Source organism: Pteropus vampyrus, unplaced genomic scaffold, assembly GCF_000151845.1.
Source record: "Pteropus vampyrus isolate Shadow unplaced genomic scaffold, Pvam_2.0 Scaffold6, whole genome shotgun sequence".
Taxonomy (NCBI): domain Eukaryota; kingdom Metazoa; phylum Chordata; class Mammalia; order Chiroptera; family Pteropodidae; genus Pteropus; species Pteropus vampyrus.
In genome coordinates, this window is record NW_011888787.1 from 9,137,096 (window position 1) to 9,154,127 (window position 17,032).

The 17,032-nt window shown below is 37.8% G+C and overlaps 1 protein-coding gene and 1 pseudogene across 1 annotated transcript in view; both read right to left on the reverse strand.

Moving 5' to 3' along the window:
* Positions 1-1,573: 1,573 nt before the first annotated feature.
* Positions 1,574-17,032, reverse strand: part of FAM102B (family with sequence similarity 102 member B) — a 61,880-nt gene continuing 46,421 nt past the window's right edge. The window contains exons 6-11 of the mRNA XM_011368120.2: positions 14,792-14,895; positions 12,698-12,793; positions 12,371-12,560; positions 12,150-12,277; positions 11,288-11,357; positions 1,574-5,550 (exon numbers count right to left, since the gene is read on the reverse strand). Of these exons, the coding sequence (XP_011366422.1) occupies positions 5,508-5,550; positions 11,288-11,357; positions 12,150-12,277; positions 12,371-12,560; positions 12,698-12,793; positions 14,792-14,895 (631 nt within the window). The 3' untranslated portion in view covers positions 1,574-5,507. The remainder of the gene's footprint in view (positions 5,551-11,287; positions 11,358-12,149; positions 12,278-12,370; positions 12,561-12,697; positions 12,794-14,791; positions 14,896-17,032) is intronic.
* Positions 12,946-13,059, reverse strand: LOC111745566 (annotated as a pseudogene).

Below are 17,032 nucleotides of genomic sequence, written 5' to 3' on the forward strand. Positions count from 1 at the left end.
GTTTTTCTTTGGACTTCCATATAATATAGGGGAAAGAAGGGCAAACACAAGATCCTGTAGGAGAGGTATATTTGAACTGAATCACTGAAGTTCAATACCAGAAGGTGGCACACTTTTTCTACTTAAAGATAATGCATTCTTTTGCTTTGAAGACTCCCTGATATAAGATGCAAAAAAAAAAAAAAAAAAAAAAAGGAAAGAAAAAAAAATCTTATGCTAATTTTCTATAGAGGTTTAATTAAAGCTTTTCCAACATAGGAAAGTTGCTGCTGGTATAAAGATCTAGTGAAGTCATTTGCTTTGGAGAACTGGATGACAAGAGGCCTCGATCTAGCTGAGTTGTAACTGCATAGGAATGGGGTCTACACTAATTCACACAGGAACGTCTCTGACATTTCATTACATGGGTGCATCTGGGATAAAGGTCACTAACTCAGGAAATGTCTAAATTTAAGCCTTTTCTGTTTATATGTTTCCTAAATTTTTGTTACATTTGTGTAATGTGAGATGAGCTTACTCCATGGAAGATTTTGCATCATGCAAATGGAAAAAAAGATTCATCTCCTTGTCAGTGCTGCTACCAGGTATATGATATACAGAAAGGAAGAGGTAAAATAAGGTGAAAGAGAGAGGGCCCAAGGATGGGGGAGAAGGGAGAGAAAAACACTAGGCGTCGAGTCATGACAAGAAGGCTGGGCCTGGGAACTCCAGGCTTGAAATGTGGGCAGATCAGAGACACCTGAGATGTTCTGCTATGATCTGGCACTAAGGTATCCTGGGCGATCCCCTATGATCCTATGTTCTGGGAAGGAAATCTGACGGTTTTCCTTAGAGAGCCCAAACCCTACCCCGCTTCTGCCAGCAAGCAGGGTGCTTTCTCCTTAACTCATATAATCTGCACTGCCCAGGGAAGCCATGACAATCTGCAGAGAAAGATCCGGGTTCAGATTCATACTGAACCGTATTTCTTTATTAACTTAAAATTGCTATTATAATATGTGTATCAGCATAGGGAATGTGTTGGCATTGTTTTTCCTGTGGGAGGATATTCTAGTCAAAGGGAAGAACAGTTTGCAGGTTGTGGTATCACTGAATGTCATTTAAGTGGTAATCTTAATCTCTAATAGTGGCACATTTATTGACCACCTTCTATGTGTCTAACACTAGAATGAAGACATGTACGCAGATCTACACAAAGGAAAATTCTGAGTGCCTACGAAGTGGCATATTCTTAACATCTTACAACTCAAAAAAGTGAGTGGTATTATCTCCACCCAAGGTTAGAGAACATGCTCATAGGGTAGTTTGAATTCAGACTCAGGTCTGTCTTATTCCAAGGTCAACGCCACTGCAGGGGCTGCCTCAGGGTTCAAAGAAGTGTCCTTTACTGAAGGCACTCAAATCTGTGCTATGCTACCTGTAATAAAGGGGAACCCTCAGGAAAAGTTATACTGGTCTTTTCACTTCTGTTTTCTTACCTTGGTCAGCAACAGAATCGTAACTGAAATTTTAAAGTATAAACAACATTCTAAACTTTAAGATATGATTTTTATTTAACATGTATAAGATTCGCCCTTACATTACAAATACTTTACAATAAAAAATTATTTTGTAAAAAAAAAAAAGGAAAGAGGAAACATTTCCTGGATTTATAGTCGTGCAGTTAAAACAAAGAAATATATAAATATGAAGGTCATTCTCCAAGTATTAGAACAGAATATAATGGAGTCACTTCAGTAAATTTTTTTTCATAAACATTTACATGATTACCCATGACTGAACTTCCACAGGATCAAATAAATGCACAAGAGGAAGGTGATCCTCCAAACAAGATGTATTTCCACAAAAACCAATCAAACTGCATATACCCTAAACATCTTCCTCTGCAAAGGAGTTGGCCAGTGAGTATCAGCAAGAGAATTTTCTTATACACATAAGTTGAATGTAAACATTTGTAAATACTAAGTATATTGTTTGTGTATATTAAAATTTTTGCCAGCTCTGTCATATGGGGGAGTAGCTAGAGACCACCTACATGACCATTTAAAATATACTGTGTATATATTTTCTTATGAAAAATCACATATAAAGGAATAATAAGGCCTTTATTTCCAGAGCAGTCCTAAAACAGTAATATAGGCATATTTCATCCTTTATATTTTTAGATTTTATATTCTTTAACATCTCAGCTATTAAAATTATGCATAGTACCTGGGCTAACATATAAATAGCGGCATAACACAATTTTAACTACAGTACCCGATTATATTCACATGACGTACCATCTAGGAGAACTGACCAAGTAGATTTCTGAACTGCCTCAGTTAAAGACCTGTTAAGATAAAATATGACTCCATCACCTGAACCCAGTCTCTTTCAGAACATCATTTTATATACTGAAGCCTAACACTTCAGAGTACGTCAGTGAAGTACTTAACAACACTGTCAGCTTCAGCTTGCAAAGTGGTCTAGTTAGCATGGAAATCTCAAAGTCTAAAATTACTTCTGGACGTTTTAATTTATTAAAACTCAATGCTACTTGAATATAGTTTGACTGAAGGCTAGTAGATTTTTTTTCCCTTCTAGCAACAAATGGGCTAAGTGTCGGACCTCTGTGGCTCACAGTTTTCATGCAAAAAAAAAAAAAAGGCATATACAGAAGAATCTTGTTTGGATATCATTACTCTGATAGTATTTTGCTGGAATGGGATGGTGGACTTTAAGATTCTTGGTCAAGACTTTGTCAGATTATAAATACAAATCTACATCGGTTGTTTGTATACAGAAGCCTTCAACACTACCACAAAAGGCAGTCAACTGTTAGGTGTAAACTGATGGCCCAGGACCTTCTCTTCCCTTTGCTACCCTTCATATCCTCTCTGGTCTCAGTCACAGGAAGTGGGCTCCTGACCTGCTTCTATATTTCCCCCTCAAAGGATATTTAAGACTCTTTCTTATCTGATCACAAACAGATAGCTTTAAAATATCATTAATCTTTTTCTCTTGCATAGGATTAGAAAATGTTACATATCTGCAAATTCTCCAAGACTGGGTGATTTGAAATTTGACTTTAATATTTAAAAATCAATATATTAAGACCTGCTTTTTCAAAATAGATAATCTAAACTCAAAATGAAATCAAAAGTGGACCTGGTATTTAATAATTGATTTTTTTTCAATAGCTACGTCATGGTTAAAATATTGACAGTACATGCTCTAAGAAGTAAGGCAGACACTTAGACAACCTTTAACAAATATTTTCAAGGACTGGAATGAAATGTGACTGCAAAGTAGGCTGATGGAACACAAAACAGAATAAAATAAATCGAGACCACTGACTACAGAGGACAATGCCATCTCTTTTCTTCCTAATTATTTCTATTATTAAAATGTTTGTTATATTTACTCATATATAAATCGAGATATCTCTGGTGGCTGCTAAAATTATAAAGTCATGATTTTTTTGCTTTTCAAAATCTACATTTTGTTTTTAAAAAATAATTCTAGATCATTTTTAAATACAGAGAGCCAATCTGGTATAAACGTATTGGCCAAGGGCAGCCAAGGGTGAATAAAACAGAGCCGGTGCTAATTCCAGCACCTTACACATATCTGAAGAACGTCCTTACTGAACCTCGCTTACAATCTAGTTTTTATTATCATTTGCAGAAGCACCAATAAAAAATAGTCTAGAAATGATATTTTGAAAATAGAAAAATGTTTTCAAAATGTCATAATCTCTCTCTAAACAATATCTTCATACCATTATTAAAAACTTTGATTTTTTTTTCCCATCATATATAATGAATGGACCAGTTTACTCATTTATTCACAGATAGCAAGTCTTTATCACTTAACATAATATTTTCCTTGGTTAGATTAAAATGTTCAGGTCATTTTTTTTTTCTTCAAAACGAATCTTAAAAAATAAGAAAGTTTAATGACTCCAAAAATCTTAACATTCAAAATATTCTAAACTGGGGTGCCATCTCTTTATAAATCTCAGCATTTATTTATAAAAGTAGTATTAGATTCATTTATAATACCTAGTCCTTGAAATATTAAAACAACAAAAGCTGTAACATGTACTATTCAAATTTTCCCAAACCTCTCACTTTGGATATTAAAATAATATTTTCTTAAAAATAACACTTTTTTCCCTGATTTTGCCAACATGAAAATACCTAGACCAAAGTAATTCTGCTCTAATGTGCTATGTTACTTGGACATGGTTTTGGGAGTACAGACTGGGAATTTCTAGTTCTATAGGATCTACATTTTTCGTCAGTGACTGATTCCAAATAAACTGAGATCTTTCCACACAGAAACTGTCATATAAGACCAGAGAAACTCTTCAGGTTTATCTGCTGTGCTGTTAAACTGGATCCAGATCAGATATTCTTATTTTAAAAGCTTTATTTCATGTATGATATATTCTATTCTTGCCTCAAAACAACTAATTTCTGATATAGTAAGAAGAAAACACAGTATCTGATCGTGGGGGCTAAAACAGAAGACCACAGGTCCATGTCAGTAACGTCCAGCAGTTGTTCCCTTTTATCCACTACCTCCTCGGAATAATTTTCAATTTCAGATAAGCCTGAACTTACAGAGAAAAGGCTGCTCTGTTCCTCATCATATCACAATTTTCCTCCTGTTGCTCTAAATTTTGACTCCTGGAACCAGCAGATATTATTCAGTTAGTTAAAACAGCTCTCATGTTAGAGTGCCTTAAGGTAGCCTAACATATCAAATGTTAAATGTCTCCTGAATTTCTTATACAGTGCTAGTGGGAGTTCTGCAGCTCATCTAATATTAATGAGTAACAATATATACTGCAAAACGTGGCACTATAACCATTCATGGATCTCAGACTTAAATACACTTGTTATTTGATTTATGACTAATAATGTTTAGAATTATTAAGCATTTTACATGTTTAATTTGTAGTATAACTTCTCCCCAAAGCTTGAACACCCACACTTTTATATCAATTATCTTAGTATAAATAAACTTAGTATAATACTGTAGGTAGTATGATATGGAAGATTTCCTTAACAGGGATTATAGTTATCTTGACAGAATTTATAGGGTTTAAATGATCTTCATATTGTCTCTCAAACACAAAATTAAATAATTAGAGCCTAAATCTGTTGAGCACCTCTATCACAGGTTTTACACTTCGACACTAGAACTAGACTTACATGTAGAGTGCTGTTTTCCCCACTGGGTTGTTTTGAAAGAAAAAGCAGTCCTTTCATTATTATGTGCAGTGACCCCTAAGCGCACATGGCAGCTGCTCTGATACTGTCATCCCGATGTTGCCTCTTGGTGCACGGGCGAGGACAGCGGTGGGCATCTTCAGAGAAGAAATCAGTGTTGGCTTTCCTCTTGATAGATGAACATGCTCATTTTTAAAAATAGGTTCATTTTGTCATAAGTGCTTGGATGAAGTGCCTTGACAGCTCAACTGCCCACAGGGACGCTTCAGTTCACCAGCTTGACTTCTAGCGCTTGATCACGACTTGTTCATAAGCTCCAGACACCACCCTACAAGAGTAGGAAAAAGAAAAAAACTTCACCATTTTGAGCCATGGTGTTTGAAATTGTTCTAGTTAACCCTGCCTCCAAAGAGAGAGGGTTTTAGCCATTTTCTACTAGATCTGACTTCCACAAGTTTTAAAGATGTCACAGATAGAAAAAACTTGAAATACTAAATGTTTATAATACGTTGGATTAGTCTAGTCCCTGATCCTCATACTTATTTTCCCACAATAATCTAGTAATGTTTCCAAATTCTTACCCTATCGACACACTGTGGCAAACATGTTTATATATAAATCCTAAAGTCAGTCTTGCCCAAGAACATATAATTGACTCTGGCAGTTCAGGTCGGGCACAGAATTAATGGATGGTAGTTTTTAGTTGCTTAAGTAGTGTGGTTTCTTAACGTACTTTGAAGAATTCTTTTAGTCAATATGCAAATATCTTTATACATGGTCAGTATTTTAAATTATATCCATGTAATGTAGATGAAGGAAAAATAATCTTCGAGAGGGATTTATTTCTTCACTTGCTTGGTTTGACAGGCTGGTTGTATCCCCAAATCTATTCTCCTCTTTTCGCAGTTTTAGCTAGGTAGAGGCTACTTGGCTAGAGACCACACTCCTAAACTCTTCTGAAGACAGATGTGGCCACGTGACAGTTTCCCCAAGGGAATGTGAATGGAGAAGTGTCAATTTCTGCCTCACTTGCTCAAAGGGAGATTGCTTGCTTTAGATTGGTGGCAATCCAATTTTGACAACACAGGTAAGGAGGATGGTGAAGGTCCTGGGTCAATGAATCGCTTCTGGGACAAACCTGTCTCATCAGCCTGTATTTTGGGGTCTCTTCATTATAGTAACTTAGCCTTTGCCTTAATACATCATATACTAACTGACTTCTATTAATGAAATATGGAGAGAACGAAAAGACTCGAAATTTGCAAGCTTTGTGAATAAAGCATTTAAGTGATGGCTTCATCAATAGGTTTTTTTTTTTTTTTTTTTTTTGGTTACTGTTGCACCTAGTACCTAGGCCTTATGTTATAATGGGATGAACACACATGTTCCCTCTATTATTTCTTGGTCTGGGAGGATAAAGGGTTTCTATAAGCCTATAAAAGCACCCGGCGTCTTTTATAAGCAGCCCAGTGGCAGCTGGGCTTATTTTTGGATGAGGATCACTCTACTTCTCTTGAGTGATTAGGAGGAGAGTTGAGGTGGTGTTGCTGGAGGCAGGGTATTACTGCTTAAAGTTATCACTGGGTACCCATCTCCTCATTTCTCAAGATGTCAGGGGCTACTACCTGACATTTCACTCTGAGTATGTCAGAGATCGGTAAGACCAGAACTAAAATAAAATGAAAGTAAGGCAGTGGTTACCAGTCCACCAGTTAGACTTTTCTGTTGATTGTTCAGAGACTGCTGTTTTTCACAGATTCAAACTTGAAGAAGAAACAGCAATATCCTCAACAGAATAGCAGTGAACAGCACCCTTGGCTACAGATAATCAGTTTGCAGGAACCTTGATGAGCATCGTGAAGACACTGGCTTTTAGATGCCCTAAAATGGTTCTGCTTCTGGCAATGATGGAGTAACAGACTTTCTTTTCTGCTTTCTATAACTAGAAAACTGGATAGATCACCAGAGGGTAGGGGAAAGTGGGGAGGGGGAGGTAGACCGGGGTTGGGGGCTTAAAAAATTTAAATAATTTCTTCGATTAAAAAATAAATAAATAAATAAGAAAACTGGATAGAATACATGAAATGACGGTTTTCACACACTGACAACAGGCAGCACAGGACAGGTCCTCAGAGAAGGGAAATAAATGAAGAAAGCCAAACAACTGCCCCCGCTTGCTGCCTGAAGCTGTTCCCCTCAGGACCCTCCCAGCCTGTGGTGCAGGCAGGGAGACCTCAAACACAGCTAGGTAGGTGATCTGAGTGGGAGTCAGCTCGGGGATGCTGAGGTCTAGAAGTTATAGGTCAGGATATTAGAAGGGGAGGAGAATAATGGCTCAAATTTGATGAAAACTTCTAAAAAATAGTAATAAAGAAAATGACAGTAAAGCAGCCAGAGATGAAAGATAAATCATAGAGGAATATATATGGAAATGAAAACAGACAACTTGTCAGAAATTAAATGCAAGCGAGGAGGTGCATACAGGGCTCTGTAAGCAACCCTGAGCTGGCCAGGCTGTGTCCACCAGACTTAAAATGAGATTACAGTAATATTCCTCCCCAAGTCTCTTATCGCTTGTCGTTCTGTTCTCTTCATTCTCATGGGTTCCCTTTCTGAACTATGGTTCTTGTGCTTCTTCTGTGCCCTAGGTAAAATGATTCTGGTTTCATCTTGTGCTGCCAGTTTATCTCAAAGAACAGAGCTAATGCTAACACATTAGCTTCTCCGATGAATACCCACTACTTATGGAGAGAATATGTATACAAGTATTGTCCTGGGTAGTTCAAATAGCTTAATCTTGATAATAATGCTTCGAGATAGACCGTTAATTAGTGTATATAAAGTAGTTGAGTGTTTACTACAGGCCAGATTCTGTTCTAAGCATTTACATGTCTTATCTTATTTCATTTAAACTGTATAATTCTTACGAGGTGGGTTCTATTATCATTGCTATTTTACAGGTGAGGAAACTGAGGCAGAGAGAAGTAACTTAACCAAAGACACATAGCTGAAAGTTGTGAAGCCTGGGACTACACCCAGGCTGCCCACTCCAGAGCCTGTGTTGTCAATCCCAGTGATGCAGTTGTCTTTTTGGTAGCAAGCGAGAGGTCACGGCTAAGCTGCGTCACTATGGCTAAGCCTGGAAGCAAACCCATGTCTGACTCCATGGCCCATTCTCTTTTCACTATGACACACTGCCTCTGACATTCCTCCATCTTTTGGTGGCATGTAACGTTAATCACCTACTTCGACCCCTATTAATCATTTTAGGCTTTCACGTATTGGGTGTTTATTCTCACATCCATTTAGGAAGGGCGTGGGAGCCAGAATTCTTAACTGACATAAATGCCTTTTTATCTTAGGTTCTAGATTTCTGTTAACTAGAAATTATCTTTCCTCTGAATAACAACACAGATAGTTAGCATATATTGAGAGCTTTCTGTGTGCCAGGCACCGTGTTAAATACTTTACATAAATTATCTAACTTAATCTTCACAAAAATCCTGAGTTAGGTTACTTATCACTCCCATTTCACAGGTGAGGAAAATAAGGTGTACAGAGATTAATACCATCAGTAAAGTCAACAAGGGAAGAGCTCTGACTTGACCCTGAGCAGTCTCCTGAGAGCCTACGCTTTTGAGCATTTACTATTTTGGTTCCTTTTGGTTGGAACTGTATCTTTTGCTGTTCCTCTACCTACATTAATGATAGCTAAGATTTACTGAGTATATCATGTCACGTATCCTTTAAGACAAAATGATCACATTTTCCAACAGAGGTAAGTTCAATAGAAGTTAAATAATTTGCACCAAAAGTGGTCTGCTAGGATGTGAACCCAAGTCTCTTAATTCAAAAACACGTTCTGTCTACCATATATGTAACTATCCTCATAAATATTACTTTTTCTAACCGTTCCCTGCTACTTGTTGCTCCTAATTCCAATTTACCCTCCAAATTACGGCCAATTACTTTTCTTAAATGCCAATCTGATAAGTCACATCCCTGCCAAAGAATGACCAATGGTTCCTCAATGTACAAAGGATAAGGGTAAACATTTCGTTACGGCGACAGAGGCCATTTACAACTTGGCTTCAAGATACTTGCCAACCTCATGTCCCACAATTCATTTCACATGCCCTTCTCCTTAGAAAGACCTGTTTATTGACAATTGTCTAAGTAGGTTTTATTAGTCATGAGCCAGTAAGGTATAATGGTTAAGTATAATAAATTGGCTTTGGACTCAAAGAGCAATGAATTTGAATCTTGGTTTTCTACTTACTAGTTTAAAGGCCTTGGTTAAATTACCTTAATCTCTTTGTATTTTTGTTTCTTCTTTTTAAAAATTAATAATAGTATGTTGTAGTAAAAGAGATAATGTAAGAACTGAATGAAACATATATATGGTGCCTGACATATAACTAATAAATACTCAATAAGTGTTATTTATAATTATTATATATTATTATATAATTACTGTGCCCATAAATTCCCGCTTATTGCTACTACCAGAAAAATTTGTCTTCCTCATAACTAGCCAGTAATGAACCACCTGATCTTTTATTCATCCAAAGTCTCTCTTCAGGTGTCAACTCTTCCAGGAAGTTTTCTGTCTGAGTGAGGTCCCATCTCTGTTCTCAGAGTTTCCTTTACTTCTCTATATTACAGTACTTATAATACTATTATAAACTTTAGTTTATTTCTGTGTCTCACATCCTGGAAAGAAAGGGTCCGGTAATAAACATCTGAGGCTTGGAGGGCCGTATGGTCTCTGTCGTACTACTCAACTCTGCTACTGCAGCACAGAGCAGCCATGGACAATACATAAACAGGTGCACTTGTACTTCAATTAAACTTTATTTGCTCACACAGGCAGTGGACCCACTGGACTCTTGGAATGTAGTTTGCCAGCCTCATGTGCTGGACCATAAGCTAGCAGAGGGCAAGAGCTGGGTCTTTCCTCTTACCATCCTTACCAACAAATTGGCCCAATAAATAGTTAATGAATTTCATGAGTAGATCAGTCAATGAAAGTTATGAAAGGTTTAAATTGTGTTATGTCCTCTATAAAACTTTTTCCAAATAAACTATTCCCTTATAGCCTCTTTCTATTACCTAACCTCTCTTACCTACCCATCACTTCTCATTGTAGTTAGTTGTTGATGTGAGCGTTTGCTGTATCCTTTGCATCCTTTGGGCCCTGCAATGTACTGAACACATAGGAGGTACTCAACAAAATGAGTATTGGCAGAAGAAAAGAATTAAAAATTCTTTCAGGTTTTGCACATTAGAGAAAATAAAATAAAATAAAATAACTGTCTTGGACCAAAAGGGGCTCCCTCCTGCTAAAACTCTGACTTACTCTGTAGTTGTGCTGGAACTCTACATAAATATTACACGAAAGTACTGAGTACCAGGGACACACAGGAGGACAGGAGGATAGGAGGACAGGAGGAAAGGGATCAGGCTGTGGGGAAGCAGTGGACTGGCCAGAATTCCTAAGGTGCTCACGGTCATTGCTGCAGTACTGGGTGGTAATCAGAATGGTAAGTATGGCAGGTGCTTTTTCTTCATCTGTATCTGAATAACTACCTAAGTGATGTTTGGTTTTCCGAAAGCTTCTTACTATGTATGTTAGACTCTGGTGGGTGGAGAAAAGGAGAGCACGAGGAAGGTTAATACCAGTGCACGCTGCTCAGTTGTTCACAACAGACAAGACCACTGGTGAAATGTAACTTACCTTGCTCTTTCCAAAATATCAGACTAAGAACTCTTTTCTAAAATAGTGCATCCTGCCCAATGTTCTGCTGGTCCTCTAGTAATACATTCTAAAAATACATTTAAGAAAATCAACAAATAAACATAAAATATAATTTCAAACATACTCAGAATAAGGAAAACTAAGAGCTACATGAAGAGCTACAATTCTTCCACGGAACTACTAAGATTTGTGTTTTCTAGCCTCAGTCTAATACAAACTTTCTAACTTTCATCTTCCATTCCGGAGCATTTAAAAGAAAAAGTCAGTCTATTCTTTATCTTAATAAGATACTATTTGGATCACATACCTATTTGGAAGATGATGACTCCCAAAGGTTGTACTTCCCCCAGGACCCACAAATAACCGCAGTCCTTCTTCTGTAATGCACGTTTAAAATATTTGTTGTAGGTACAATTATTAGATTATTGCCAAATAATACCCACATTATAATAAATTCACATTTTACATTTTAGTTTCATTAAATAAATAAAACTTCAAAAACTACATACATGTTTTAAATAGGCAATTTAAAAGATATCCAATAGTTATTTCTCATCAACTTTACTAAAGCTATTTTTCTTAAAACTGAGTAAAGAAGACAGCTCTTCCTACAAATTTCCACCAGTACAGTTTAATTATTTCTCTTTACAACCAGTTATATAATGAAACCAAGTCTATTGTTAACTGCTCTCTATTCACACCAGTATGAATAATTATACCTTTCAAATTGGTGGTATTTAAAATGTTCAGTTTCAGTGAAAATGCTAAGGGAACGAAAGATTCTGTTATTCACTATTATTTCAAGATCATCACCCAATCTTCCAAATTACAATAGTGACTTGAAATACTAATGGCTAGTTAGGACAAAGCAGATGTAGATACTATTGTAAGGTATATAAACAGGGTAGACACTGACACAAAATTAAAGAATACAATAAAAGCTTTGTTTAAAAGTGATCTTTTTAAAGTTAATTCTTTTCCAAATTAGAATCCATTCTTAGAAATAAACAAGCTGCGAAGTTATCTTCAGATTTTTATGGGCATGAAATTTATTTTACAAACGTGCAAGTGTCAGTATCATGAGGTACTGCCTCTTTGCTGCTGACCCCTCGGTTATACGAACCTGGATTACATATAAACCTGTATATGCTTAATGGTTAGCCACACACCTTCTGCACTGGAATCCAGGCTGAAGTCTTGACTTTGTAATATTTTCTCCACAATATCATCTGCATCCACTCTGGTGTCATCAACTCGCTTCAGCTGAGATTCTACAGAATCTTGTTTCACTGGGCATCTTTGAAAATAATTAAAATATTTTTCCTTTTTATTATGCTATAAAAACAAAGTTTTTTTCCCTTCCCCATTTAAATGGAGACCAAGAGGATACCTGTTGAGTGTTTCTGAAACTGTGTCTTCTTTATCAGCCGTATCAAGATTTGGTTCGGATACTTTTTGCTCAGTTTCATCACATGGCTCTAGAATACTTTCAATTCCTGTTGATGTACTTCCTACTGAGGTATTTCTCCTATGGCAGAGCTCAGAGAAACTAGATGACCGGGAGTGGCAGGTACTATACCCTGTCAGAGAAAATCACTTTGGATATAATACTAATATCAAACATGCTGCAATCAAACATTCTCCCACACCTTAGCAAATTCAAGTCCCTGTAAGGCAATAAATGCCTGAGGAATTCAAGTTCACTTTTAGACTTTACCTGATACTTTTGACTGCTGGCTTGCATAGCTTGATGTTCTAGAATGTCCACAGGCACCAAGTTCATCTGGAACAGAGGCACTCTTTGCTGAAAGATCTGTGATGTGGCATAACATATTGTTAATATTATGGCCAACAAGTCAATGACCAATTTGTATACAACCTGCATATTTTCTAAACTGCCAAATTCATTATCAAGAAAAATAAGTTACAAAGTGAAAGAGATCAATTTATTTATTATTAGTTTTAAACCTACAGCACCTGGTATTCCTACGTGGCCTCCCATCCAAGTACTAACCAGGCCCGATCCTGCCTAGCTTCTGAGATCAGATGAGATCGGCTATGTTCAGGGTGGCCGTAGATGAAAGAGATCCATTTAAATCAGTACAATGTACACAAATGTATTGCAAGGAAATAAAAAAATTTAAATACTTAGTTTACTGAAGAACTATAGTGTTTTTCATAAGATTTAACAGCACTCTACCTTAAATAAAACTATTGCAGTTTTTGTTGTCCGGTATTTCTAATAAAAATTAGTCAGGTATATTCTTATAAATTCTCACAAAATATATGCTCAGAATTTAGAAGTAGAAGCAGTTATAATCCAGTGCGGCAAGTTTTAAAATATGTACAAACACCAAAAAGAAGCTAGTAGGAGCTTCAGAGGACTAGTGCTAACGGAGGAAAGACCTCACAGAGGAGGTAAACTCCAGGTCTGTAACGATGTCTGGGAATTCCTCAGCCTGGTAAGGTGGGGAAAGGCGTCGGGAACAGCATGCTTATTTGTAGAAAAGCAAATTGTTTGGTAAAGTTGGCATATAGGATATAGTGCTGTAGGTGACCGAAGGGAAGAGATGAGCGGGTGCTAATGAAGGACCGTCTATGAGTTGAAAGAAGGAAAGAATTCCATGGCTTTAAGCAAGTGTGTGACATGACCAGATCTACATTTTGGGAAGATCGCCTTGGCAGCGGGATAAATGAAGTGAAGGAATGAAGGTTTTCACAATAATCCAGGTGAGAGTGAGAGATGTTTAGCAGGCACAATGACAGGACTCAATTACTAAGCAGCAGTGTATGTCAGGAGCACTGAGCTAGAAAACACAGGAGGAAGAGTTAGGAAGCCTCGTGATGGGTATGTGGAATGAGACACCTGAGGACAGCCCTTCGCTGTTCATTAAACTTCTATTGTGTCCCTGGTGTTATGCTGGAGGCGCAGAGACAAATAAGACCTGGTCATGAAGGACCAGCTGAGGAGAAAGCCAAGTGGCCGGATTTCAGTGTGACGTGAGGCGTGCAGTGGACCTTTCTGAACAGCATCTGGAAGCATGTACCTGGAGTTCAGGAGGCAGGTGTGCAGGCAACACAGATGTGTAACTGAAAGCACTGAACTCACAGGGACAGGATCGCATTCACATTTACGTGACAGTGACGTCCAGGGGCACAGATGACACTGACCAGGGAGGCTGAGCAAAGGGGACTAAACCCTGTGGAACATCATTATTTAAGAGGAAGGTGAAAGAAGATGAAGCCAGACTGCACATATGTTTAGGAATAACGGGCAGTGCACTCTTCTGGAAGTCTGGCTATGAAGAGTGTGAGGAAGAGGGAGGGGGAAGGAGAGCAAGAGCCAGTGGAAGAGCAGTAGACAGAGAAGGGTGTGGGGCTAACTAGGGAGTTTCTGTGTTTTTTTTTCTTTCAATAAGAGAAAGAATTCAGAATATTTAAATACTGAAGAGAACCAGCTAATTGGAAAAGGTAAAGTACGCGAAGGATTCACTGATCCTAATTTTGCAGTACCCTGTTCTATCTGTGGGGAGTAGAAGCACACGGTGGTGGGGGTGTGTGTCACTGCAACATTTAGCTTTTAAACAGTCGGAGCGTAACACTTAGACAAAATGAAACGTCGACTTAACCAAAAACCGCATAATTAAAACTCTGCTGATACTCATTGGCCCACTATAGTGTCATATACCCACAGGATTTATTTATTTATTTTTAGAATTTTGCATCTGGAAGGAAACTATGGGACTCTTTTAGGACATCAAATAGCACTGTTTCTCACAAATTAAAAAACCAGTAAACTACACATCTGTACCTGCTATTCCAAGATGGATTTTGAGAGTCTCTCCACCTTTTCTATCTTCTTCCAGAGATTCAGATTCGCCAGCAATTGGTATAGACATTGATGTAGAAGGAGGCCTGTAAATAAACATTTCTAAGGATCACAACTTGGTTTATGGGTAAATCTGAAAGTTTGAGATACTGTTAGAGATAGGTTGTATAGTCAGTACGCAGCCTTAGTAAGGTGCCTGTAATGTTACCTCTTTGACGATGAAAGTAATAAAAATCAACAAATAATGTATTAGTATCCTGAAAACTTGAATAAAATTCATGAACGGGGAAGGTTTTTTATACAACAAAAAATGTGAGACCAGAAAAGGAGTCTGGAAAAAGAGAGCGGGACTCTGCCGGTGTGTTCCCGGCACTGTCAGTGGCAGGTGCTTCCACTGTCGACAACTCAGACCAGGCAGGGAGCCACCTGTGGGGTGGAGGAAGTGGCTCCAAGCCCTTCTGTATCTGACGCTGGAGCGGACATCTCGTACCTCCTGCCTCCTGCCTCAGTGTTTAAGCGTTCTTGTTGGCTCCACTAAATAGCATCCGTGGTTTTCTTGTCTACCTTCTTCTCTGTAAACAGTCCACCTGCCCCCAGGAGAGCTGACAAAGAGCCCCAGTTGTTTAGATTTGCTTTTTGGCCTGGATTCTCTGGAAGAAGGTGATGGATATATTTTCATTGGCTAATTCAAGGCTCCTATCTCCACAGAGAAGCTGTGAAAAAAGGGACGGGCGAGTTTTGAGTTCTAGCAGGAATTTTTTTTTTTAAATAAAACAACCCTAACCTTTTGAGGTTGATCTTCCAGGGGAAAACTACATTTTCCTAGAGACTGTGTCTTGGTGATCTGAAATAAAATACGAAGGTGGTTGAAGAAATCATGGAGCTTGAGGATGGACATTTAAGACTGCCATTAAACTTATTTTATTTATCGATTATTCATGTCCCAGGATCTCCTAATTTTTAAAATTCAATGTCCTATTGAGAAATTTTCAAGTATTTGTCCTGTAAGTAAATCAAAGTCAGTATATCCTCAACTAAACTTATCTTCTTTCCCCAAATGTTTTCTTCTTGCATTCTTTACCTTTGTGAATGCCATCACGATCCATGAAATCACCAAAAGTAGAACCCTAGATATTGCCTGTCTCCTTCTTATTAATATTTCTCCATATCCAATCAACTCTAAATTTCAGATTCTCTAATATTTTTCCTAGTCATCATCTTTTCTCCACCTCCACTAATTAGTTTGGTCTTTGTACCTTTTCCTGTATGACTAACAAGAGTCTCTTAGCTAGTCTGCCTAACTTTAAATGAAACATGGTACAAACAAAATCAGTTTTACCATAGGCTAACTGATGTAAATAAGAATTAAATTGCTACCAATGTTATAATAAAACAATGTTATTTGAGGACCTGCTATAATGTAAAACAGCGTGGTGGAAAAAAAAAAAAAAGCCCTGCATTTAATTTCTATAAGAAAAACTAATATGTAAAAGAAATACACTTATAAAGAATGGAGTCTACGGTCACAGTCGATCCCTGGTGGTGGCTCGTGCCCGCCTGTCTGAACTCATCTTTCACTGCCAGTCCCTTTGGTTTTCCTTTGACAGATGCCTGAGTACAGCATCCCCATCCTGCCACCCTAGGCCCATTCTCTGACCCTTCAGAGCTCCCGGCCTGAGGCCTCCCCTCTTCTCCCTGCCAGTCTCCCTCTGGCTCCACTCTTTCCTGTCCAGCCTGACTCCACGGGCACAACACGTTAGCAATACTTTCAGGTTGGCAGCCCTTGTTCCGCAGTCTCAAAAACCTGAAGAACCACAAACCTTGATAATTTTGGCCATCTGCGCTAACTGCTCAAATACTGGGCAACTAAGCATTATGGAGAAAGTTCATCAACCATGGAGACTGTTTTTAAGGCGAATTTAGAATCTAAAATCTTAGCTGGGCCTTGGCAGCTCTCCTACGTCTCCCTAGACAACTCAGTTGTGTTGAATAAATAATCACTAAGTGTCTATCATATGCCAGCTTTTATTCTACTGCCCCTTTTGTTCTGAAAATGTTTTTATATCCCTTATCAGAAATGGTTTAATATAGCTCAGTTACAGAAAAGAGATGGATTATTTTACTTTAATTTCACGGAAATGTTAAGAGTATATGAAAAATGACCCCCTCAAATGACAATTCTACCTATGTGGTGGACTGTAAATATACTGTGCCCCACAACAA